General features: G+C 32.6%; 1 protein-coding gene across 4 annotated transcripts; it reads right to left on the reverse strand.

Moving 5' to 3' along the window:
- On the reverse strand, positions 1-20,300 carry LOC105334539 (uncharacterized). Of its 4 annotated transcripts, XM_034453744.2 has the most exons (3): positions 20,279-20,300; positions 15,158-15,318; positions 1-1,459 (listed from the first exon to the last, which is right to left on the reverse strand). In XM_034453744.2, exon 3 carries the CDS (start codon positions 1,426-1,428, stop codon positions 226-228), a length of 1,203 nt encoding a protein of 400 aa, XP_034309635.2. In that variant the 5' UTR covers positions 1,429-1,459; positions 15,158-15,318; positions 20,279-20,300; the 3' UTR covers positions 1-225. The 4 variants fall into 4 exon arrangements, with proteins under 4 accessions (XP_034309635.2, XP_034309632.2, XP_011436335.4 ...); XM_034453741.2 differs by lacking the exons at positions 15,158-15,318; positions 20,279-20,300 and adding an exon at positions 14,258-14,343; XM_011438033.4 differs by lacking the exons at positions 15,158-15,318; positions 20,279-20,300 and adding an exon at positions 8,160-8,284.
- Between the last annotated feature and the right edge of the window lie 451 nt (positions 20,301-20,751).

A 20,751-nucleotide genomic window follows, 5' to 3' on the forward strand; every position in this document is an offset into this window, starting at 1 on the left:
GCATAAGCTTTGTTCAACAGTAATAAATAGCATATTCTTTTTTTAAGGAAAAATTTTTATGGTTCAAGTTTTACTTTCACTTCACCATTTCAGCGCACTAACTCATACAGCGATTACGTCAGAACATAAAATGAAATGACGTCAACAACATACACGAAGCAGTGACATCGGAAACATTCAGTGCAATGTGGAATTGAGATACCTGTTAAAAACACTAACTAGAGATCAAGAAGAAACAACTCTCTTAAACATTACTTCCCCAGACCACGTGGCATGGTTTTTGTTGGAATTCTCGCAGACTAAATTATGTTTTTTCAAAAATTCGACAATAAAATTTCCACTGTCTTTTCCTCTGTGGGCAACGAATTCCATCAGCAAATAGTCAACCTGAACTGTACTGAAAAACTTATCAGCTCCCTTTAGTACGTTGGCTTCAAAAGTCTCAACGTCCATTTTAATCACTACTCTTTTAAAGTTGAAGATTTCTAATAAATCATCTAGGAGAATGGCATCAACCACTAACGCCGACTGGTCGATTTTATCAAGTCCCATTTTCTCCAGTTTCTTTACATAGGTTCCACCCACGTTCTTTTTATGCGTACCGAGTGCCACTTTTTCACGTTGAAACGACAGCGCGTTATGGATCACGATCATGTGATCTGAAAGTTTACCGTCCCTCATGGATTGACACAGGCGAGCCACATTACCCTCCAGGGCATCCACAGACACAGTTGTTCGACCGAGCTTGGCAACTGTCAGTGAAAAAACACCGACGTTGGCACCGATATCTAAAAACACCACATCGGGTTCGTTCTTCAAAATATTGTGAATCCTTGTGACGAGATTTCCTTCCCACATTCCTTGTCGAATGATATTTCCAGACACCCATTGATCCTCTTCTGGAGTGTACACGTGTATAGGTGTATTTTGGGGTCCTCGAAGGCGAGTTCGTACAAACTTGCTGGAGGAATTACACAGATTCTCCTGTTTTTGCCACCCCGTATCTGTCCTTGATATCACCGTGCCCCAGAAATCAGGTTTCGATAACAGAGGTCCTGGTTTGGTTAATGGAACTGAAAGTTGTTGCTTAGCACTTTCTGTAACTTTTGTCGTGACGTCTTTTTCTGGTAACTTTAACGCAACGTTTGATTTGGTTGGTGGAGCTGAAGTTTGTTGCTTAGCGCTGTCTGCAACTTGTGTCTTCACTTCTTTTGCAGGAAACCTTATCTCAACGTTGTGGTTTGAGTTCAGTTGCAGTTTTATATTATTCTCTAAAGCCTGCCGCGCTCCTATATTACTTAAAGAATGTGAAACGGGTGCCTGTTTGGAGACAAGGAATTTGGTGTACATAGATGTATAAAGATACCCGAGAACGAAGCCAGACAGGATAGTCAGAATCACCACGTAAAATCGTTGCCGGTTTGCCATTCTTGTCTCTTGCTTATCTCCTCTATTCAACCTGAAACATAAAACAGAAGGCATTAATTCTATCATTAACACTATGTTTCAACTTCATGCAAGCGAAGCAGGAACTGTTGATAATCTGTACCATTATCATCCAGCCCCCATTCAAATTAGCATTGCTTCTTCAATAATACTTTTACGTACGTAAAAAAAATTATAATAGCCATGCCCCCCCCCCACCACCACCACTCCACCTCTTTATTAGGCTTCATCTGTGACATCCTAACTTCACTCCTAGTGGCGTCAAAAGCAAACTGAAAGTGGGTGGGGGCAAGACTTATTAAAAATCTTGACAAACAAAAAAAATTTTGGTTATGGTTAAGTATAACTTTGCCCCCCCCCCCCCCCCCTTAATAGACCCGCGCTCCATCATCTACCCTTTGTTATTTTTACCAGTAAGTGGTGGGTGCGAATGAGATCGTTTTAAATGTATTCAAAGCCACTTTAGGGTGAGAGTGTTCTGATTTTGATTTACCATGGATAGTATTCATACTCCAGGTAATTTGACTTTCGTGTCCGGAATGTGTTTCGCTGTTAATAAAAGAAGTTATAAAATGATTCTGACATTGACAATAAAAGATGTTGACATGCATTGCTTTAAATTACTTTAGTTTTGCTTAATATGCAGTGTTGCAATGATGAGCGAAATTGCATTTGTTTTGCTCCCATAGAAAACTAGTGGGAGCTGTGGGTACATGTAATGTAAAGGGCATGCATTTACATGTACAACGATGGACATAACTGGACCTTTTTCCCCAAAAAATACCTCTGTCATTGTTCTTTGGTAATACATTATAACAGTATATGAAAAAAGAATAATTTTTGTTAAAAAAACAAAACCCGGTTTCTAGATTTTCTTACCAAAACATCAGTGAATAAACGATTTAAACGATGATGTGAAAGACCCTGTGACAGAAGTGGAAAGTGCAAGGGATGAGTACATGTGTGTATAAACTGAGTCATCTTCGTCAGACAAGTGTCCGATCCGTTTGTCTCCCGTTAACCTACATGTGTACCACATCCTCATGCATTTAACCGCAGATGCCACTACTTCACTTGTCTCTGAACCGTAAACCATCAGCTCTATACAGTGCCATGGTTTCTTAAAGTATAAATTGATCCGCTTCCCGAGGTCGGCTAGCCTAAAGGTTGTTTATAAGGAGAAAGTTTGGGGCAAGTAAAGCAACAACTATTAACAGTATTAAACATAATGAAGAATTTTTCAAATATATTATTTGCACAGAATGATGTTTGATATGCTCAAAACTAGCAAATTTTTCGTGTGCAGTAAATGAAGTTTTTCGTAATTATGATCGAATGCACTAATGCTATATGTGCATGTATAGTCTAGCCCAAATTTTCTTCGCAAAGCTACAGCTAAATGTACCTATTCCAAAGATCAAAATTTGAAAGTCAATGGTTAAGGGGCGGGTACTGTTTATGCATGACGTAGCTGACAGAATTGAACGTGACGTCATGAGAAAAAGTCAACCAAGGCGCTTCTGATAGGCCTATATAATTAATCACAGCTCTGTAGAAACTGACAGGACTGAAATCTACACACCCTTTTATCGATTGGTTGAAATCTTCATCGACTGAATAAACATCACAGATTGCACGAAATAATTATGCTGATGTTAGACTCCAATTCCCATATAAGACAACTTGGCTGTTTCTTTTATTTAACGTACTGATGCACGGTATCAATAATTTAATCAATTTTACTTACTCTTTACGATCAATTCATTGATTTGTTAGTAGAAAGATGTAATAAAATATAAGCAAAAAATGCTTTCTTTGATGATTCATGCGGGTTATGAAGGAATCGGTCATTGCAGAAAAATTACATAACCCGCCAACGGGGGTTAAAACATATTTTTTTATATTGTACGAAATATACAATTGGATTGACCGCACAAGTTCAGAAGCTTTAACCGCCCTACCCCAAGTCAAAAGTTTACAGAAAGCTCCTCTCTTCTTTAACCCTTGATGGATTAAGCTATTGGATACTTGGATTGAAACTGCACGATTTTTACCGGATGCGCGTTTGTATATCACGCACTCCTCAGAAGAACTGTTCTGCAAACAACGCATAATGATAGAAAGATGATAAGCCCGCAATTTCTTAGGTGCATGTTATATGCATTATATAAATCTGTGAGGGTCTGTTTGTGGGTTGAGAATGAGATTAGTGGCGGTTACCCTCATTTTAGGAAGAGGCCTTTAAAAATTACATAAAATCAGAAAATAAAAATTCTGTTTTACATGGTCATGAAAAAGTCCGTTTTCAAAAATAAAAAATCACACAAGAAATTCTCCAATAAACCCCGTTAATAGCAACTGCTTTTTTTTTTGCTTTGCTTGTGACGTCCGTTCTACAAACCAAATCATAATATTAACTTGATTAGGTTTCAGTTGAATAATGACCGTACCTGGCCGCCATACATTAACTAGCCATATTTACATGTATACACTTAACAATATGATCCATTTCCAAAAGGTGGAAACCTTTGACACAACTATTGATTGGTGCTTATTACAGCATCAGAAAATCAATTGCTTTGAATGTCTTGTTCAGCAAGCTAGAAGGTTAATGGTTAGTTCTAGGCCTAAAAGGCAGCATGGCAATCTCTCTCTCTCTCTCTCTCTCTCTCTCTCTCTCTCTCTCTCTCTCTCTCTCTCTCTCTAGAAATAAACAGTAGCAAAACATAAAACAAACATTGAATTGACGGTCCGGTTTTTATTTTCTCAGTGAACTACTTCGGATTAAGCGGATTAAACGCCCAAAGAGTCGAACTCGGCTCTTTCACGATAAGACGCGATGACGATTATAGAAAATAAGTTTAAAAAAAGATTCTGTGGTGAATTATTCGGTCGAATGGGACTTTATTATAAAATAACTTTTTTATATTACCAAGTGTACATGTATGACATTGTTTTGTTTTTTTTACAACTCATATAGTAGCTATACTTAACAAAGAAATCCGAACTGACCAACACAGTTTTAGCATGTACTTTTAGAAAGGATAATCTTATTCACAAATCTCTATTTAAAGGCCTTCATAGATGATAGAAACATTGAATTCCCCCATTGATTGAACAAATAACACACTTCCTAGCCAGCTACTTGTGTAGATGTTAGCCTACAAGTTGACCTGAGGTCGCAACCTAAAATATATTTTTAAGTCAGAATTTAAAGTTCCAAAGTTATGTAATCTGTTTTATTTCGGATTTGGAAATGTATATTGTTGGCAAACAAAAGATTGACTACAGACGTTAAGTTTAAATGTTCACAGGGGTCCAGTGCTGCCACTGCTAATGAAAGAAACGGACATTTCGTCTTTGTTGTCCAAAACAGTGTTTATATAACGGATTTTATTAAGGTGGCTCGCTATAATAATACCTTGAAAAAAGCTAGACCCAATTCAGCAGAAAATTTCTTGTTTTTTGAAAGATAGCATGATTCAAAAGAAGTAAATATTAAGTAAAGTTTACGAAAAAGAAATGCAATTTTGGATTAAAAAGAATACGATTTTTAAAAATGAGATTCCGGAAATATGAAAAGTCCTAGGCGGATTCGAAATCGCTATCTATGGATCACGTGTTCGAATTAGCCCGGGCCGTTTGTTCATTTTTTTATACCACTGAGCTGTGATTAAAATCGACAAAATCAATTAATACAAACAATATAGCCAAACTTTTAAATCGGCTTCCTGTGACAAAGTTTTGATGTAGTGAGTCTGAGCACCTTGCATATCTAGACAAATAAACTGAATATTTGAAACTAGTATTTTAAGGATGAAATATTTGGATTTTTTCTTTACTTAATGAGGTTTTGTGGCTTTAAAGAATCTACGAGTATACGCCATCAAAACGGTTATCAATAATGAAAACGCCCGATTCTGTCCCTAACAAAGAGATATTGGTTTTTTTATTATTTAATTTTGTTTGCTATCCAACTATCCAAAGTTGATGGTTTCTTTCCTTATCTATTGATTAAATCTATTAAACCATCTCATTATAAATGAAAAAGCTTTTTTTTAATATTGATTTACAATGTAGCATTAAATTTTCACACTCGGTGTTAATTTATATTTTTTTTAAACGATTCTTATTAATTCATCACATTGTCTTGATTTTAATTTTTTTCATTATAGCACAGGGGCATCGTATCCGCTCTACACTGTATGACATATATATAAATAGTATATAATTATGTCATAGATGCCCCTGTGATTATAGCGAGCAACGGATAAATGTTTGTACCGGAGATAATTCAGAGATAAAATCTTATATCGACATTCATTACCAAAACTATTTATTATCTCGTATTACTTTGTTCTTTACTTTTTAGGATGAAAATTATACATAGTTATTATTGTATGATGTTAGTAAGTTTAAAAAAACAACATTTGTATGATATTCACTTTTACGTCAGAGTGCTGAATGCAGTACCTATTATCTTTTAAACCGGGGTTGTCTCAGAAACATAATACCGCCGCCATCTTTTTGCTCTTACTTAAATCTGCTTGGTCCAACTTTATTTCAAATTTTATGTATACCCTTAAAAACTATCGATTTGTTAAGTATGTGTATAATAATAGGAAAGTTTTAGGCTGGTTAACAAATCTTTCTAAGAAAAAGCAATATGTTTAAAGATTAACGTATAAAATTTTCCATTTCTACATGTGTATTATCGTTTATACATGTAGCTCAACAAATTATTTCAAAAGTTTTAATGTAGACCTAATGATTAATTTGTTGTCTACGTACCCAGTCTCCATAAGAGCCCTTCTTTTTTTTACTCTACTAAAAAGTTTTATAATAATTCGAAAAAGTGTGTGTGTGTGTTTGTGTGTGTTTTAATTAATCTGGCTTAATTTCAACATTATACATATGTACATGTAAATGCTTATCTTGTTCCAGTTGGGATTTATGAATCACTTAAAAAAAGATCTTTATATGGCATCGTTTTTTGCTCTTGCAGAATAAAATAAAGTTCCCTTAAAAGGCTGTATTTTTTTTCGATCAAAAGTGGCATGTTTATTTGTTTAATGATTTATTAACTGTTGAGCATTGCATCGGAGCCTGTTTTTACAATGCAGACACTCGTGTAACATTATAAAATATCGTGAATGGCACTTACTGATGTTAGGGATCTAGCTTCTTATGTGGAGTGTGTCATGAAAAAACAAAAATCCATTGCACAAGTGTTTAACTTAGTTTATTGCTTAATTTATTTCTTTCATCGTAAAAAGTTTAAAATGATACTGGATTCAAGTGGCAAAGATTGCTGTTTATTGTATAATGTAGTCTTAATTTTCTTAAAGGCCAGACAAATCTTGTTGATTTCAATGAGCGATGGCTGAAAGGCCGACTTTGAAATAGACAGGCCTACGTAACATTGCTGTTTGGCACAACTACCCAAAGTCCAATATCTTGGTAAAATGGTTCTTGTGCAGTTCATGGTTAATCTGCATGTTTTATATCACAGAAAAACATTAAACTAGGCTTGAATCTGAGCCAAAAAAAATTAAATTAAGTTTTTTAACGATCTTTAAAAAAACCCGAATGATGTGTTCATATTGTTTAGAGAAAAAAAATATACACGATTTTGATCATTATCCCAATATGATATACATTGCGGTCGCACCTTAAGACATCAATAATTGCTGGTGTCAAACTATTTAATTACTAGTATAGATGAGAGTCCTTTTTAAAATCGCCTTTAGCTATAAAGGAGGATTAATATTTCGGTCAGTTCTCACGGTCGGGTGGGTTTTAATCCCTGGTCAATAAGAGAAACAAATTCAACGTACATTTCCTAAACATGTGAGAACTCGAAGTAGTGCAGCCAGGATTCAACATGGCGACAAATATTTTTTCTATGAAATTTTCAGATGTTTGAAAGGTATTCTATATGCAGAGGCCATGATCATTTTCATCTCCATTCACATGTATAGGTAGTTCATTACGTACTTGAGAAATTCATGTTTTATGTCGAAGTTTCAACATATACATAATATGTTCATTCGATCAATATAATATTATAGCTAGAGAGGAAAAATTCAAGAACAAGAATAAAAGTGGGAATAAACCAACCGGAATATATAAAGACGGTATGAAGTCCGCACTCTGTCTGACTTTGCATACCTATACATACATGTACATGTACAATGTAAATTGTACATGTATCTAAAATAAGATAAGTATCATCCTCATTTCAATAGATACATCAATTTGTATGTAAAGTTTCTATTATGTACATGCAACAGGGCATTACATTTCTACACTAGCGTGAGGACAACCAACTCTCCCCTTTCAAATAAAGAAGATATTTTAGAAAGCGACAGTGAGGCGAGACTAATGAAGACTGAGGCATTTTATACCATAACTGTCCACATAAAAGTCATTTTCTCTTTAAAAAAAAAATCATCACACGCGTTCAAACATGTGAAACAAAATGGAACTGACCACACAAAATGTTAACCCTCACCAAAAAAAAAAAAAAAGATTTTTAAAAGTATTGTGATAATAATTAAATATTCCGTACCTGGAAAACGGATATATCCTTACTCAGAGAAAAATCAATGTAAGGCATTTCATGCTGAATATTCACAGCATCTTCAGATTTTTACGAAGCTTTGATTAGGGTATTGAAAATCGATAGGAAAATTGATCGGGTATGTACTCACGTGTAATACAGAAGCACAACACTGAAGTTCCGTGTATTTACCCTCAGTGCTTCGTCATTACAGAGGGATTAAAGCGATACAAAAGTAAGGTCACAAGTTCGTGTCTGAGTTATCTGTAGTTTTGTTTAATGCTCGTTGACATCCGTTTCTTAAGGTCAGACGACACGTTCCTCAATTTTATATAACTTTTCCCAAGAATTTGGTATTAATTTACTACTACTTTGAAAATCTTTCTTGCAAAAAAATAGGATACCTTACCAGGCATTTCTGCAAAATACTAGAGTATGCAATCTCCAAGGCTATATAATCTTTTTTCAAAATACACTTGAATTGCTGATATAAAAAAATGTACCGCACAGGAAAATTCACTATATTATATATCAGATCTTCACCGTGGCCGGGGCTTGAACTCACAACCTATGAAAGCTTCGCTCCTCGCAGGGGAGTGGCCATCGTTCTAACCACTTGGCCATCTAGGCATATATCTATATATAATAAAATTACAATCAAATTAAAAATGATTTTAAATAATAATAGTTTTACTGGAACTCTTTATAACGAGGAGATACAAAAAGATGCTCGAGGAACGTGTCGGCGCTGGATGGTTGGGACCGTTTTTAAGATTTTTAAAATATTTTTGAATTAATGATTAAGAGGTTGTCCACGCAAAATTCAGGCAGGGGTTTGCACATTTTTGTCCTGGATTTCAATGAATTTCAGTGTATCACTTTTCTCTTAACATGATTGTAATATATGTAAAATAAAAAAAATTTACAGTATGCCTACCCATTTTTTGACTCTAGTTTCTCCGAATTTTCGTATCAGTTGTGAAAATCATTTGACAAGGGGTTAGTGTTGATTTGTTTGTGATATATGGATACATTGATGTTAAAAATGTATAAACAATAGGTCTGTTACGAAAATTCAGGGAAACTGGAGTCAAAACATGGGTCGAAATGTAGACCGACTTCGGTTCAGACATTTAGACGTTTTCCAGAACCAAAAATTGAGGGCTTACGGAGAGAAGTGGATGTACATGTAGGCTATGCCTGTCCACTTCTCAAAAGAGAATACTTTTCTATTCATTATCTTTAAGAATAAGACACATACAAGTAACTTTTTGTACTATTTCTAAATTTATTGATTTTTAGCCAAATTCTTGTTTAAAAAAGAAACAAAAGGACAAAGGATTGCACAAAAAATGTTTTATTATAATTATACATATAAATTCCCGTAACAGTTTTCTAATTTTTTTTTTAAACTCTTTGGCATGCGTTTTTATATCAATAAATTTTATATAAACGCATAATAAACTAGTAAATATTAGATGTTTTTATTTTGGGGTAAAAAGGGCTCTAAATCAAGCCAGTGTTAACTTAATTTTTTTTGGGGGGTGGGGTGGGGAAGGGAGGGGGTAATTAATGATTCCTATGCATTATTTTCGGCAATCCTTCAATATTTAGAACCTTGCTCGGAGTTCAAACACAAAATCTTCTAGATTACAGTCTTACATGTACATGTGTTCTATTTTGACGTCAATTTTAGGGGATTTTTATGACAAACATGAAAAAAAAAATCCAGCAAAATCGAGGAGTTTGCACTGGGGAATTCATCGCCTTGAAAGGTAGATGTACAGCTGGATCGAGGTTAACGTTCCTTTTTCTAAACATGTTTAATCCGGCGTAACTTCCGGTCGTCACAGGAATTACACCAAAATTTGACTTCTTAAAATTGTTTTTATTATTTAGAATGGAAGTAACATTTTAGCAATAGAAATACAAAAGGTCATCTTCTCATGGTTAAATAAACGAAAAAATTCTACTTCCGGTGAGACATATCAAACATCTCAGGTAGCTTTCTTTTATAAAAATTTTGTACCCGCGAGATCTCAAAAACTGTAAGAGATCAAGATACAAAACTTATATGAATGATAGACATTTAATTAAACATGTGTTTAACGGGTTTTTATTTGGTCGTCCGTCACTTCTAGTTCTCACTCGAACCGTTCAGCAAAAGATTTTTTTTTATTCTCGGGTCAGAGATGGAATGTTGACCGAAATATTCCCACGAAAAAAAAGAGTACTTGTGAAACGTTATCCACCCAAGAGAACATTTCGGGACCCAGAGCATGCAATCCCAATATTAATTGTAATCTAATACAGATTCATAACAACATTTAATCAGTAGCATGGAAAACTTTAAAAGTGTTTATAATTTTGTGTTCATGAGGTTTTTTTAGGTATTTATTTTACCAGAATGGGATTTAACACGCCCAACCACGTGATTTATTCATTAAATACAGTTGAATTGATTTACAATAAAAAGAATATTTACTCAATCAGAATATGTCTCCTGGATGATTTTTAATATGGCTTTACAAATGATGTAACTTTTTTTTTTAGCTGACGAAGTTCATTGAATAAACTGCCGAAAATCTTTTATATTAAATTCCTAGGGATTGTGAAATTTTTGTCAGCAGACAAAGAACCAAGCTGGTAAGAAAATACGTCCAAAAAGAACCATGCTTTTTCAGTCCTTAGTGTCTGTTAAAATAGATTCACCATTGAGTCTATACAACATTCTAAAGAGCTGGCGATGATTTTGACAGGAATGAGTGACAGTGACACTTTCTTGACACTGTCATTTGCTAATACAAGGAGCTGGCAAGTTGTCGACAGGGGTTTTAGGCACAATGAATCACGATCGGTTGGTTCGTAAAAGAAAACTGAGAATGGAAGATGAATTTTTGTTTGTGAAGATCAAAAGATGATAATGATTAATGCTGAAAGATTTTAAAGATTTTAAATCCGGATTGCAGCAACATTTTCGCTTCTTGGATATACTTTTTATTACTAATTTCTCTCTCTCTCTCTCTCTCTCTCTCTCTCTCTCTCTCTCTCTCTCTCTCTCTCTCTCTCTCTCTGTAATCCCTAGTATCTGCATAGATTACTGGTTTTTATTTTTTGAACATGATATGTTGTGAACAAAATTAAAATTGAATAATCTAGCTTATATTTCATTTTCTGATCTCACCTTGACTTTGTGAATAATATCACATGCATGTAGTTTTCATATATACTCATTTATCCAGTGTATGATGCATGTTTATATATAATACATGTACCAGTATCTATACTACAATATTAAAATAATAGACTCGATTTTTTTAGCTTTAATACCGAGAAATCGGATGGGTACTGTCTTTTGTTTTATATATTTTAAACATCAGTGGTACTTGAAGATTACCAGTTTGTTTTTATATTTTCTCAATCAAGCTTCGCTAATTAATAATCAAAGAAAACTTCTTTTAAAAAAAACGGAAATCATCTGAATTTTTTGGATTTTACACTCTTGTGCATGCGCATTACATTCACGCTAAATCACGGGAGGCTTTTTAGTGTATGTTTCCAAATTATGACATTTGTATGGATAAACTCAGAAACGATATTACAAATACGCGTAAATTGTCATATATTCATTAAAGGAAATACGGGAGATAACTCAAACTCAGTGCATTTAGTATGAAAACCCCCAAGAGTTCCGAATGTCAACATGGTGTGTAAAGAAGCGAGGAAGAAAGTTGGTGAAAAGTGTTGAATTCTTCATCAGTATGAATTAATTTTTTAGATGAAAGATATTTACAGCCTCAAAATGGTTTTGTGTGAATAATTTGACTGTTATTTACAATGCAGCTTCATAAATTTTCTCCAAAATCGTTCCGGAGCGATTCTGCAATTTTTTGCTACATTAATACAGGTGAATATATATCGGAGGCGTTTTAACTGTGGTGAAGACCGGTCCCGAGGTTTTTCAGTTAGATTATTCAAACTAAGCAGAGTGTAGTGAAATCAATAGCATTATTGTAGGCTGAAAGTTTGGTTATGTAAATGTCAACAATACGGTGTGTCGATGTATCTATTTCGTAAATGTCTGATATCATATATATGCCAACCCGTGCACGCACGAATTCTTGATTGATACATTTAAAGATATATATAGTCACGTTTTGTCTGAAACAAAATAGCCTTAGTTTTAGGTTTTAATCTTGAGACGTTGGATTAAAAAAAAACTAATCTTGTGCGCTTTTCAGAGTTTTTTTACTCTCTAAATCAGAGCCGTATCACCTGCATATAGTAGAAAACTGGCAAATTCTTTTTGTATCCCTGTTCTTTTAAATGTTATGATTTTTTGATTATGTTCTGTTATTTAAACGCCGTTATCAAATAGATATGGGGAGATAGATTTACCTTCACGATGACCTCGTCTATATCAAGAAAAAAAATTGAAAAATACTAACCTTAAAACACATACCAGAACTTAATTATATAAAATTGATACCCATTTTATTAAATCTGGGCAAAAATTGAAAACTTTTTACACAAATTTTCATGAAACAGATCAAAAGTTAACTCAAAATAAGAAATATGATACCGTAATATGATATTATATGATAATGGGTTTTTTTTCTAAGTATTATTGATAACGTCATATATAACTCGTGTATTTTCTTCATTGAATCTACCTGAAAGTAAGCCCTTTTGATTACCATCGTTTAGATAATCTGAAACTTTTTTTTTTAATTCTGCAAGCTATGCATGACTAACCATTTTATATGATACATTCATAATCGAGATAGGGCGCCAGCTTTTTGGTTTAGTTTTTTTTTTTTTTTTTTTTTTAAGAAATGATTTGTCTTGTCTCCTTTTGGAAGAATTAAGTGCTGACCTTGCTTTAGGGTTACTGATTATTTGCCCAATATTTCATAACTAGGAGATCTATTTAAAAAGGTTCTGAATTTGATTTTGATTTTTGATTTTGAACGAGATCTGGGTAACTACTAGAATGTTTGTACTTTCTTAACTATTTTTGGGGATTGTCTTTTTTTTATTTAAGAAATTTAAAAAAAATTAAAAAATGATAATGCGCGTTTTAGGATGCCATTCTAAAAAAACAAATTATCAATGGCTGTACATTTAACGAAACTATTAAGTGTTCATCCTGATAAATAAAATAATTTGAAGAAGAAACATTATGTGAAATTTCTACACTCCGGAACTGATATCAATAAGACTTCTTTTTCGAAGAATTAAGAAACAATAATGAATAAATTCCATGCAAGTAAGCAAAGAAAATCAGTTCTTTTAAAATAATGAATGCGGTGAGATACAAATGCTTTATATCAGAAAAATAGTATTCATCATTAAACGGCAACATTTTGGAAATAATTATCTATTGTTTCATTTGTCATCATTTTTAATTTTTTAATGTATTTTATCAACCTATTCATTTTTCAAATTTGAGAACTATTTTGGGAAAGAATTTGAGGGACCCTGCATATATGCATCATTCGAACTTGACGATTGGAAAAAGAATTGAAGTAAGATTTTGATAATTTGATGATTATTTACATGTACTAGCATGATTTTTATATTTTTATCTATTTATGGTTTTACTTTTAAAGTTTAATTTAAGTTGGGTTATTTCTTTTTTTTGATACCATTTTACATGAAAGTAATTTGGAATTTTTCTGGTCGAAACAGCTACTGGATTTAAGGATCTCTGATCACTAGCACCCCTACACAAAAACAAATCGAGATTTAAAAACTATTTTTTTTTTTTACTCTGTACGGTTTTTGTTTAAGAGGGCTTGATGATTGTCGCCATTTTTAGACTTTATTGATCTCTTTTAAAAGGAGAGCTTCATCTAAAAACATAGGAAAATGCCAAAATTTAAAGAAAAAATATATACTATTTCCTAACTAAAAATGGTTCCAAGATAAGGACATCATATTTGAAAATTTTAGGAAGATTTGATGTTTAATTTGTTTAACACCAAGCCTCGTTTAATTGTATTCCACAATTTTCTATTGATTACCGTTATGGTTTTTTTGAATTCCAATACAATGTCATGTTTCCTACTCCCTTGCCTACAATACATTGGTATTTTACTTGTAAAAATATCTATGTAAATATGTTTTTTAAAGATGATGGCAAGGTATTAGAAGTTTATACATATATCTGTTTTTGTACATGTAGGTACGCATATCAAAGAGATTTTCATTAAAGCTGACATAAATTCATAAATACGCAATATTTACCTTTTATCTCCGACTACCCCCGTATAAGTCGTCGATCTTTATGTTCTGCTCATCGCTACACACCCCGTATATAAGGCCGAGAGTATTATTCATGCTTCACCGCATTCAGGTATTTCATACACCCGAACACATTTTATTGGACGCACAGGGGCCAAGCCCGTTTTAACATTAATTTCAATGTAACCATAAATAAAGAAAGGGGTCGAACTCTACCAGCTCGCTTCAAAACACAACAGGTGTTGTAAGTATCATGCGCTAGGACGTCGGGTTCTTGAATTTCAAAAAAATGGCAAACAAAACGAGCGATATACCCCCCTTCTATTCTTCCCCTGTTCAAATCTAGACATCGTATTTCATGGTTCTTTAGACCAATGATCTAACAAAAAATAAAGACTTTGTCACGTAAAGGAAACAGTAGTCATAGTAAGAAAATTACAGGGAAGCAGACACTTGTAGTAACTCAATTTCGAAAGACGTTTTATACCCCCAGGATACAAAAAATTCGGGTGCAAAATGTCGGTCCCTTTGTCTGCCAAAATTCTATTCTTAAAACTTATAAAACGTATACTTGTAATGGGTTAATAAGTTCGGCACGCATTTTCTTATTGTTAACGCATTTTCAAATATTCAGTCATCTTAGATGAGGGGGGGGGGGGGGGAGGGTTACAGAATTTTGCGTTTAACAAAAACGTAATTTGTTTTCTTTTCATTTTTATATCTACACTGATTTTAAAGGAAATGATGCTTCGTTTATAACTTAGCAAATTACTCATTTTGAGTCGAAAATTTGTTCTACTAGAAGAAATTTAAAACAAATGAAAAGTAAAGCACTAATTGTGTTATAATTGCATTGTTTATGTATTAAAGTAATCTATAATATTATACCGGTATTGATTTTACCTCCAACATGAAAGAGTTGTCGTCGCTAGTTTTAATTTCGCTCGTATTGACGACTTTTCCTTTGAACGGGCCAAATCGAGCTCCTCGGCTCAGAACGGTTTTTGCACAGTACACTCCGTAATGGTGAACTCCAGCATAGGCAGTTTGTATCAACACCAAACCTATAAATATATAGATCTCAGGTATACAGCAATAGGACTCAACATTCATTGTACATTCGTACCTGGGTCATTATCAAAATATGCAGCCTTTTGCGTCAGTGTCAATTTAAAGGGGGAAAAATAATGTTCTGGGGAATATATACAGTACCATTGGATTTTAGAAACTTAAACCCATATTGTTGAACAAATAAATCGACAATTTTACTGCTTAAAGTATAAAAAAAATATTATTTGTTATGAGATTTCAGTGAATTTATGTTGTCATTCAATTTTTCCAACGTCTTTAACCTACAATATCTTCAATAATATTGATGTTTTATTCCAAAAATCGCCGTTAATTTTCAAAACAACATTCATATTTTAATTTCTGCTATGCTCCTTAACAAGTTCTCTTTTAAAAACAATGAATTTGATGAGATATATGCTTGTACAAAAAGTTTTTGTCATTGGTGTTACAAGGCAAATTATATAAAAATATCTTAAAATACATCAAGTAAATAATATTGTACTACAGTTGGAATCCCCCAGATCATAGTGACATCATTCCCTGCTACTAAAAAGATAAATGTATCAGTGATGACATCATTGTGATAGAAAATATGGCAGAAAATGTTAGTATGCTCCGAAAAATACAATGTAAACTGTGTCAGTGGGATTACGTGCTATTTAAGGTTTTCTATTATGAAAGAACAAAAAAGTTTTTCACATAAATGATGAATGTTTACCACATTATAACATAGGCTATGTAGCTTAGTGTAGTATCTGTTCTCTTGGGTCATACTGCTACATTTACTATGGATACATCAGTGGTATAACGGTCAGTGGTGTAACCAAAAATTGTTGTTACACCACTGAAAAAACTGTTACACCACATGACATTATTTAATTATTTTACTTTTTCTTCCATTTCATTTATATTTTGAGCATTTTGAACAATTGTTATTTATCAATTTTACAAGCTAGACACTGTCACAATAAAGAAAGCTTGACTATTTAATTGCAATTGTGTTTTCTTAATCTGGAAAATGAGACCTGTTACACCATTGACATTATTTGAAATACCATTGACATTTTGTATGCTCTAATTATGTTTTACCCATTTAAATACTTGATTAAAAGATAAAAGTAAAAACAAATTTATTCTAATAAAGAAATGAAATTATCCACATCATATTTTTATTAAAAAATCGAATTTTTTAATGACTTATAGTGTACAATGATATATGTTATTCCACTGACATTTCACATTCCCTATTATGTTATACTAAAATCTTTCAAATACTTAAAGGTAACAAATGCTAGCTGAGCTTCAAAAACATATATAGACAAAGAGGAAGTGTATATGCATTGTATGCATAGATTTTGGAGAAAATTGGAGAAATTTCAATTTTATTATCCAAAGTGTATGATTGATATGAGCTGGTATAGTATTGAAGATGTTGTTTGTGAGATTGATGAGCCGAAGAAAGTTCGAACTCGGTACAAGGTGGATAAAAGTGTGTGGATGCCAATAGTAAAAAATATAACATCAAAGAATGAGTGAATTCATGTAAAAAAAACATCTACATGCCATTTTTGTGTCAGTGGTGTAACACTGATTATAAGTGGTGTAACAGTGTGTCTATCTTCAGATTATGAAAGAAAGAGGCACGAAAACTTTTATTTAAGATCAAATTTTTCATGTTTTAAATGCAATCAAAAATAGAAATTAGTTTATTTTACAAAATTTAACACACTTATCTCTTATTTATTATCGCTAGGTCAGTGGTGTAACTTTAAGTCAGTGGTAAAACATAATAATCAGTGGTGTAACGTGTACATTTTTCTCCAAATAAAATTAACTGACAATGATTCATGTATATTTGAAAACACCAGTGCATTTACAATAATGTCTTTATTATGCTCCATTAAAAGAAAAATCCAGTTGTGTTCTTTTTAATGCTCAAATTAAAAATTTGTTGAGTAACATCAAGACTTTTTCCCAAATGTTATGTTGGTCACTATATAAATGTGTCAAATATTTTCTGTTATCTAATTCTAATAACTTTAAATGAAGTTTGTTGATATAAACTTTATGTCCATCATTTTAAAAGAATTATTTTATTTTATTTAAGAATTTTTTCCTATACTATATGCCTGTTACACCACTGACAAAATTTTCACAGTTCATTTAATTTTAGTCTAATTATCCACCAAATGGTAGATTCCAATGTTTGCAAATTTTTAGATGTTATACTTTATTGTTTGTTAAATGTGTTTTTTGCAATCAAAGTAATTTTTTCACCAATAATTTTCTCATGTTTTACATATTTTAAAAGTCTGCATATTTTGATAATGACCCACCGTGGTCTGCATCTCAATTACAAACCTTAAGAAGGCTTGGGGTCAACATTAAGATTACAAATACGGTATCTTAAGAATTTGGTCATAATATTAAATTAAATAGATAAATATCTGAATATACTTTTGCTTAAAGTTTAAGTATTTTGCTGTTTTCTATTCATACACAGTACATGTACATGTACAAATCTCTTCGTCTCAATAAAATTAATATTAACTAAAAGAAAAGGGTCACAACGACCATCCCACCCGTTTTTCAAGCATATGCATTCTAAAAACAATATCATTATTTCATACGATCTTAATTGCCTAAAGTTAATAAAAAATCATAGATTGAACACGTTCAATTCTCAGTAAATTTCTATTCTGTGTTTTAAAGGTGCTCAACCTCGCTAACCTTTGTCAAACTACTACATGCATATAATGGATAAAATGCAAATATAGCGCATAAAGCTGATAGACACAGCCACACAAGTTCATTAAACCATCGATTTCGTTACACCTTATTGCACATAAACAGCGTGTACGCCCTGAATATTTGCGTTTCATTTAAGAGCCCGTCCTTACGCCCGACTACCGGTCAAAATTTTACGTCCCTTCCTAGCTAGGCTTAAGGTATCCAACTCCAACTCCTCAATGTTGTATCACGAGTTTCTTGAGAAGTATTTCATTGAATCTATAGACAAAACATACCTAAAAATTATAATGATAATTGGGGGGGGGGGGGTGTCAGTGTTTATCCCTCTGAGTTATGTCCAATCTTGTTTCACCTTTTTGCACCTAAAATGCAATTTCAGCCTGATTGGGATTTGTTATTAGCATTTTTGATTAAGCAAACTTATATCTTCAAATATTGTTTTAAATTATGCACAATGGTCACACTGAATTAAGGGATCAAATTTTACAAATCTAAATAAATTTGTTGTGACCTTTTTGCACTTAAAATAGACATTTTTTATAATTCTTACAATTTGATACCAAATATAATGATTTTTGATATTATTTTCATTTCATAAAATTAATCCAGTTTGCCTAAATATCAGTATCAGTTTGAAATCATAAATCATGGGGGTCAGTGATGTCAATGCATATATATATATATATATATATATATATATATATATATATATATATATATATATATATATATATATAGGGCTTCAAAATTCTCGCAAAATTTGGCTTAAAAAATTCAGACTTTTTTATATACATGTATTGGCATGATTATATTAATCAAAAGAATAGTATATTAAAAATTCATAAAATTGCTTGATTCCGTCATTTTCGTCTGAAAAACCTACCGCAAGATAAACTAGTTCCCCTTTCAAACTTGTTTGGGTTTTTTTTTTTATCTCAAATTGATGTTCTTCATAGATGAGGAATTAGGAATAGAATAAAGATATTTTAAAAAACAAATTAAAGTTCCGGAGTTTTCATGCCACTGAGGTTTCTTCTCAATTAATGTGCACTTCATTTTAGATTTATATGTTTTGCACTTTATAAACTTATAAAATATTTTACTAAACCGGTTTTTTTTTCTACACCACCTAGAACATGTTTACCACGTATTTAGCAATAACCTTTCAAATAATTCATTCGTTTGTAATGTGCTTCTGGGGAAAATAGCTAATAACCAATTTTTGCAGGTCTGCATCTTAAAGCAATATGAGTTGTATTTTATTAGGATTATTTTGCTGCAAAAACTGTATGATAAGTCTGCATGTAACTTAGACTTTTATGATAAATAAGATTTGAAAAAAAAATCATCATTTTTTGTCAAAAGACAGATTTTTCTTTACCCACAAGATATCAGAAACTGTGAGAGATCAAGACACAAAACTTATATGGATAATGGACATTTGATTGAACATGTGTTTAACGGGTTTCATTTGGTCGTACGTCACTTCCGGTCCTCACTCGAAGCGTTCGAGCTATAGACGGTTTTTTTTTTTACTTTTAGTTTTTTTTTTAAACTTTTTACTCAATTTGATGAACAGTAACGTGCCGTAAGTAAATGCATTAAAATATCTACTTTCAATTTCTGAAATCACTTCCGTTTGTTCGTTTCCGGTCCCGAAACAAAAACCTTTTCTCAACGAGATATAACTAAAAATTTTGAACATTCAAACTTTGAGGAAAGACAAAACAATGTTGAAGATATGTTAACTATGATCTGAATGATCCGGCGAACCTTCCGGTCGTCACAGAAAGTACTCAAAAATTGAAATTTTGTCTTTCTGTTTTGTTTATTTCATGGGCATTCCTTTACAGTATACATTACATCCATTTTCTGTTTACAAGAAAAATGCAATGGATCTTTTGTACAGATTAATACACGAGGAACGGAAGACCCTTTTGTTGCTATAGCAACAAGTGTCCAGTTTTATATTCTTTTTCTTTGTCAATTTTAAGAACTGTGTTTATTGTGAATTTATACCTTTTGACATTTGCAATCTAAATTAATAAACTTTATATTTTGGCCTTATTTTAATATTTGGTTTTATTTCGAAGTCCCCAAAGATCCTTTATTCCCCGGTACCTCAGCAAAGCGAGTTACACATAGAAACCGTTATAACACAGGTATGAGTAAGGTAGTAAGTAGTTAATTGTTTTTACTTACAGTTACTGCCATCTGTGACAAAAAAGGTCCACAAACAATGACACAAGACAAGACTTACAATATACATGTACTAGCTTGTAATGATTTTATGTTAACTGAATCCCACAGTAACACGGTGTTTAAGTGAATTAAATATTGGTTCTTATATGTACGATTATCAAAATAAACATTGTTATCACGCCTAGGTTAAGCATCTTCGCTAGCCAAGGGTTTACGATCTACAAGAGGAGCAGAGTGGATCGTAAACCCTTGGCTAGCGAAGATGCTAGGTAAGGAGTCTTATCGTTATCACACATACTTCTTGTATTAAGAAATTCGTGAAATGATAATACAGTCATTACAAACAAATCATATAACCAAATGATTCTATCAGTTTAATCGAATTTGGCCATTTTGTTTTCACATCAAGGTCAGGTCGAGGTCATTTAATATATATGTAGTTATCTGCAGTTATGTAGAAAAATGTTTAAGAT

Source organism: Magallana gigas, chromosome 10 (assembly GCF_963853765.1).
Source record: "Magallana gigas chromosome 10, xbMagGiga1.1, whole genome shotgun sequence".
Classification (NCBI taxonomy): domain Eukaryota; kingdom Metazoa; phylum Mollusca; class Bivalvia; order Ostreida; family Ostreidae; genus Magallana; species Magallana gigas.

Excerpts from the sequence above, each read along its gene's own strand:
- LOC105334539 (XM_034453744.2), bottom strand. The coding sequence starts at position 1,428 with ATGGCAAACCGGCAACGATTTTACGTGGTGATTCTGACTATCCTGTCT.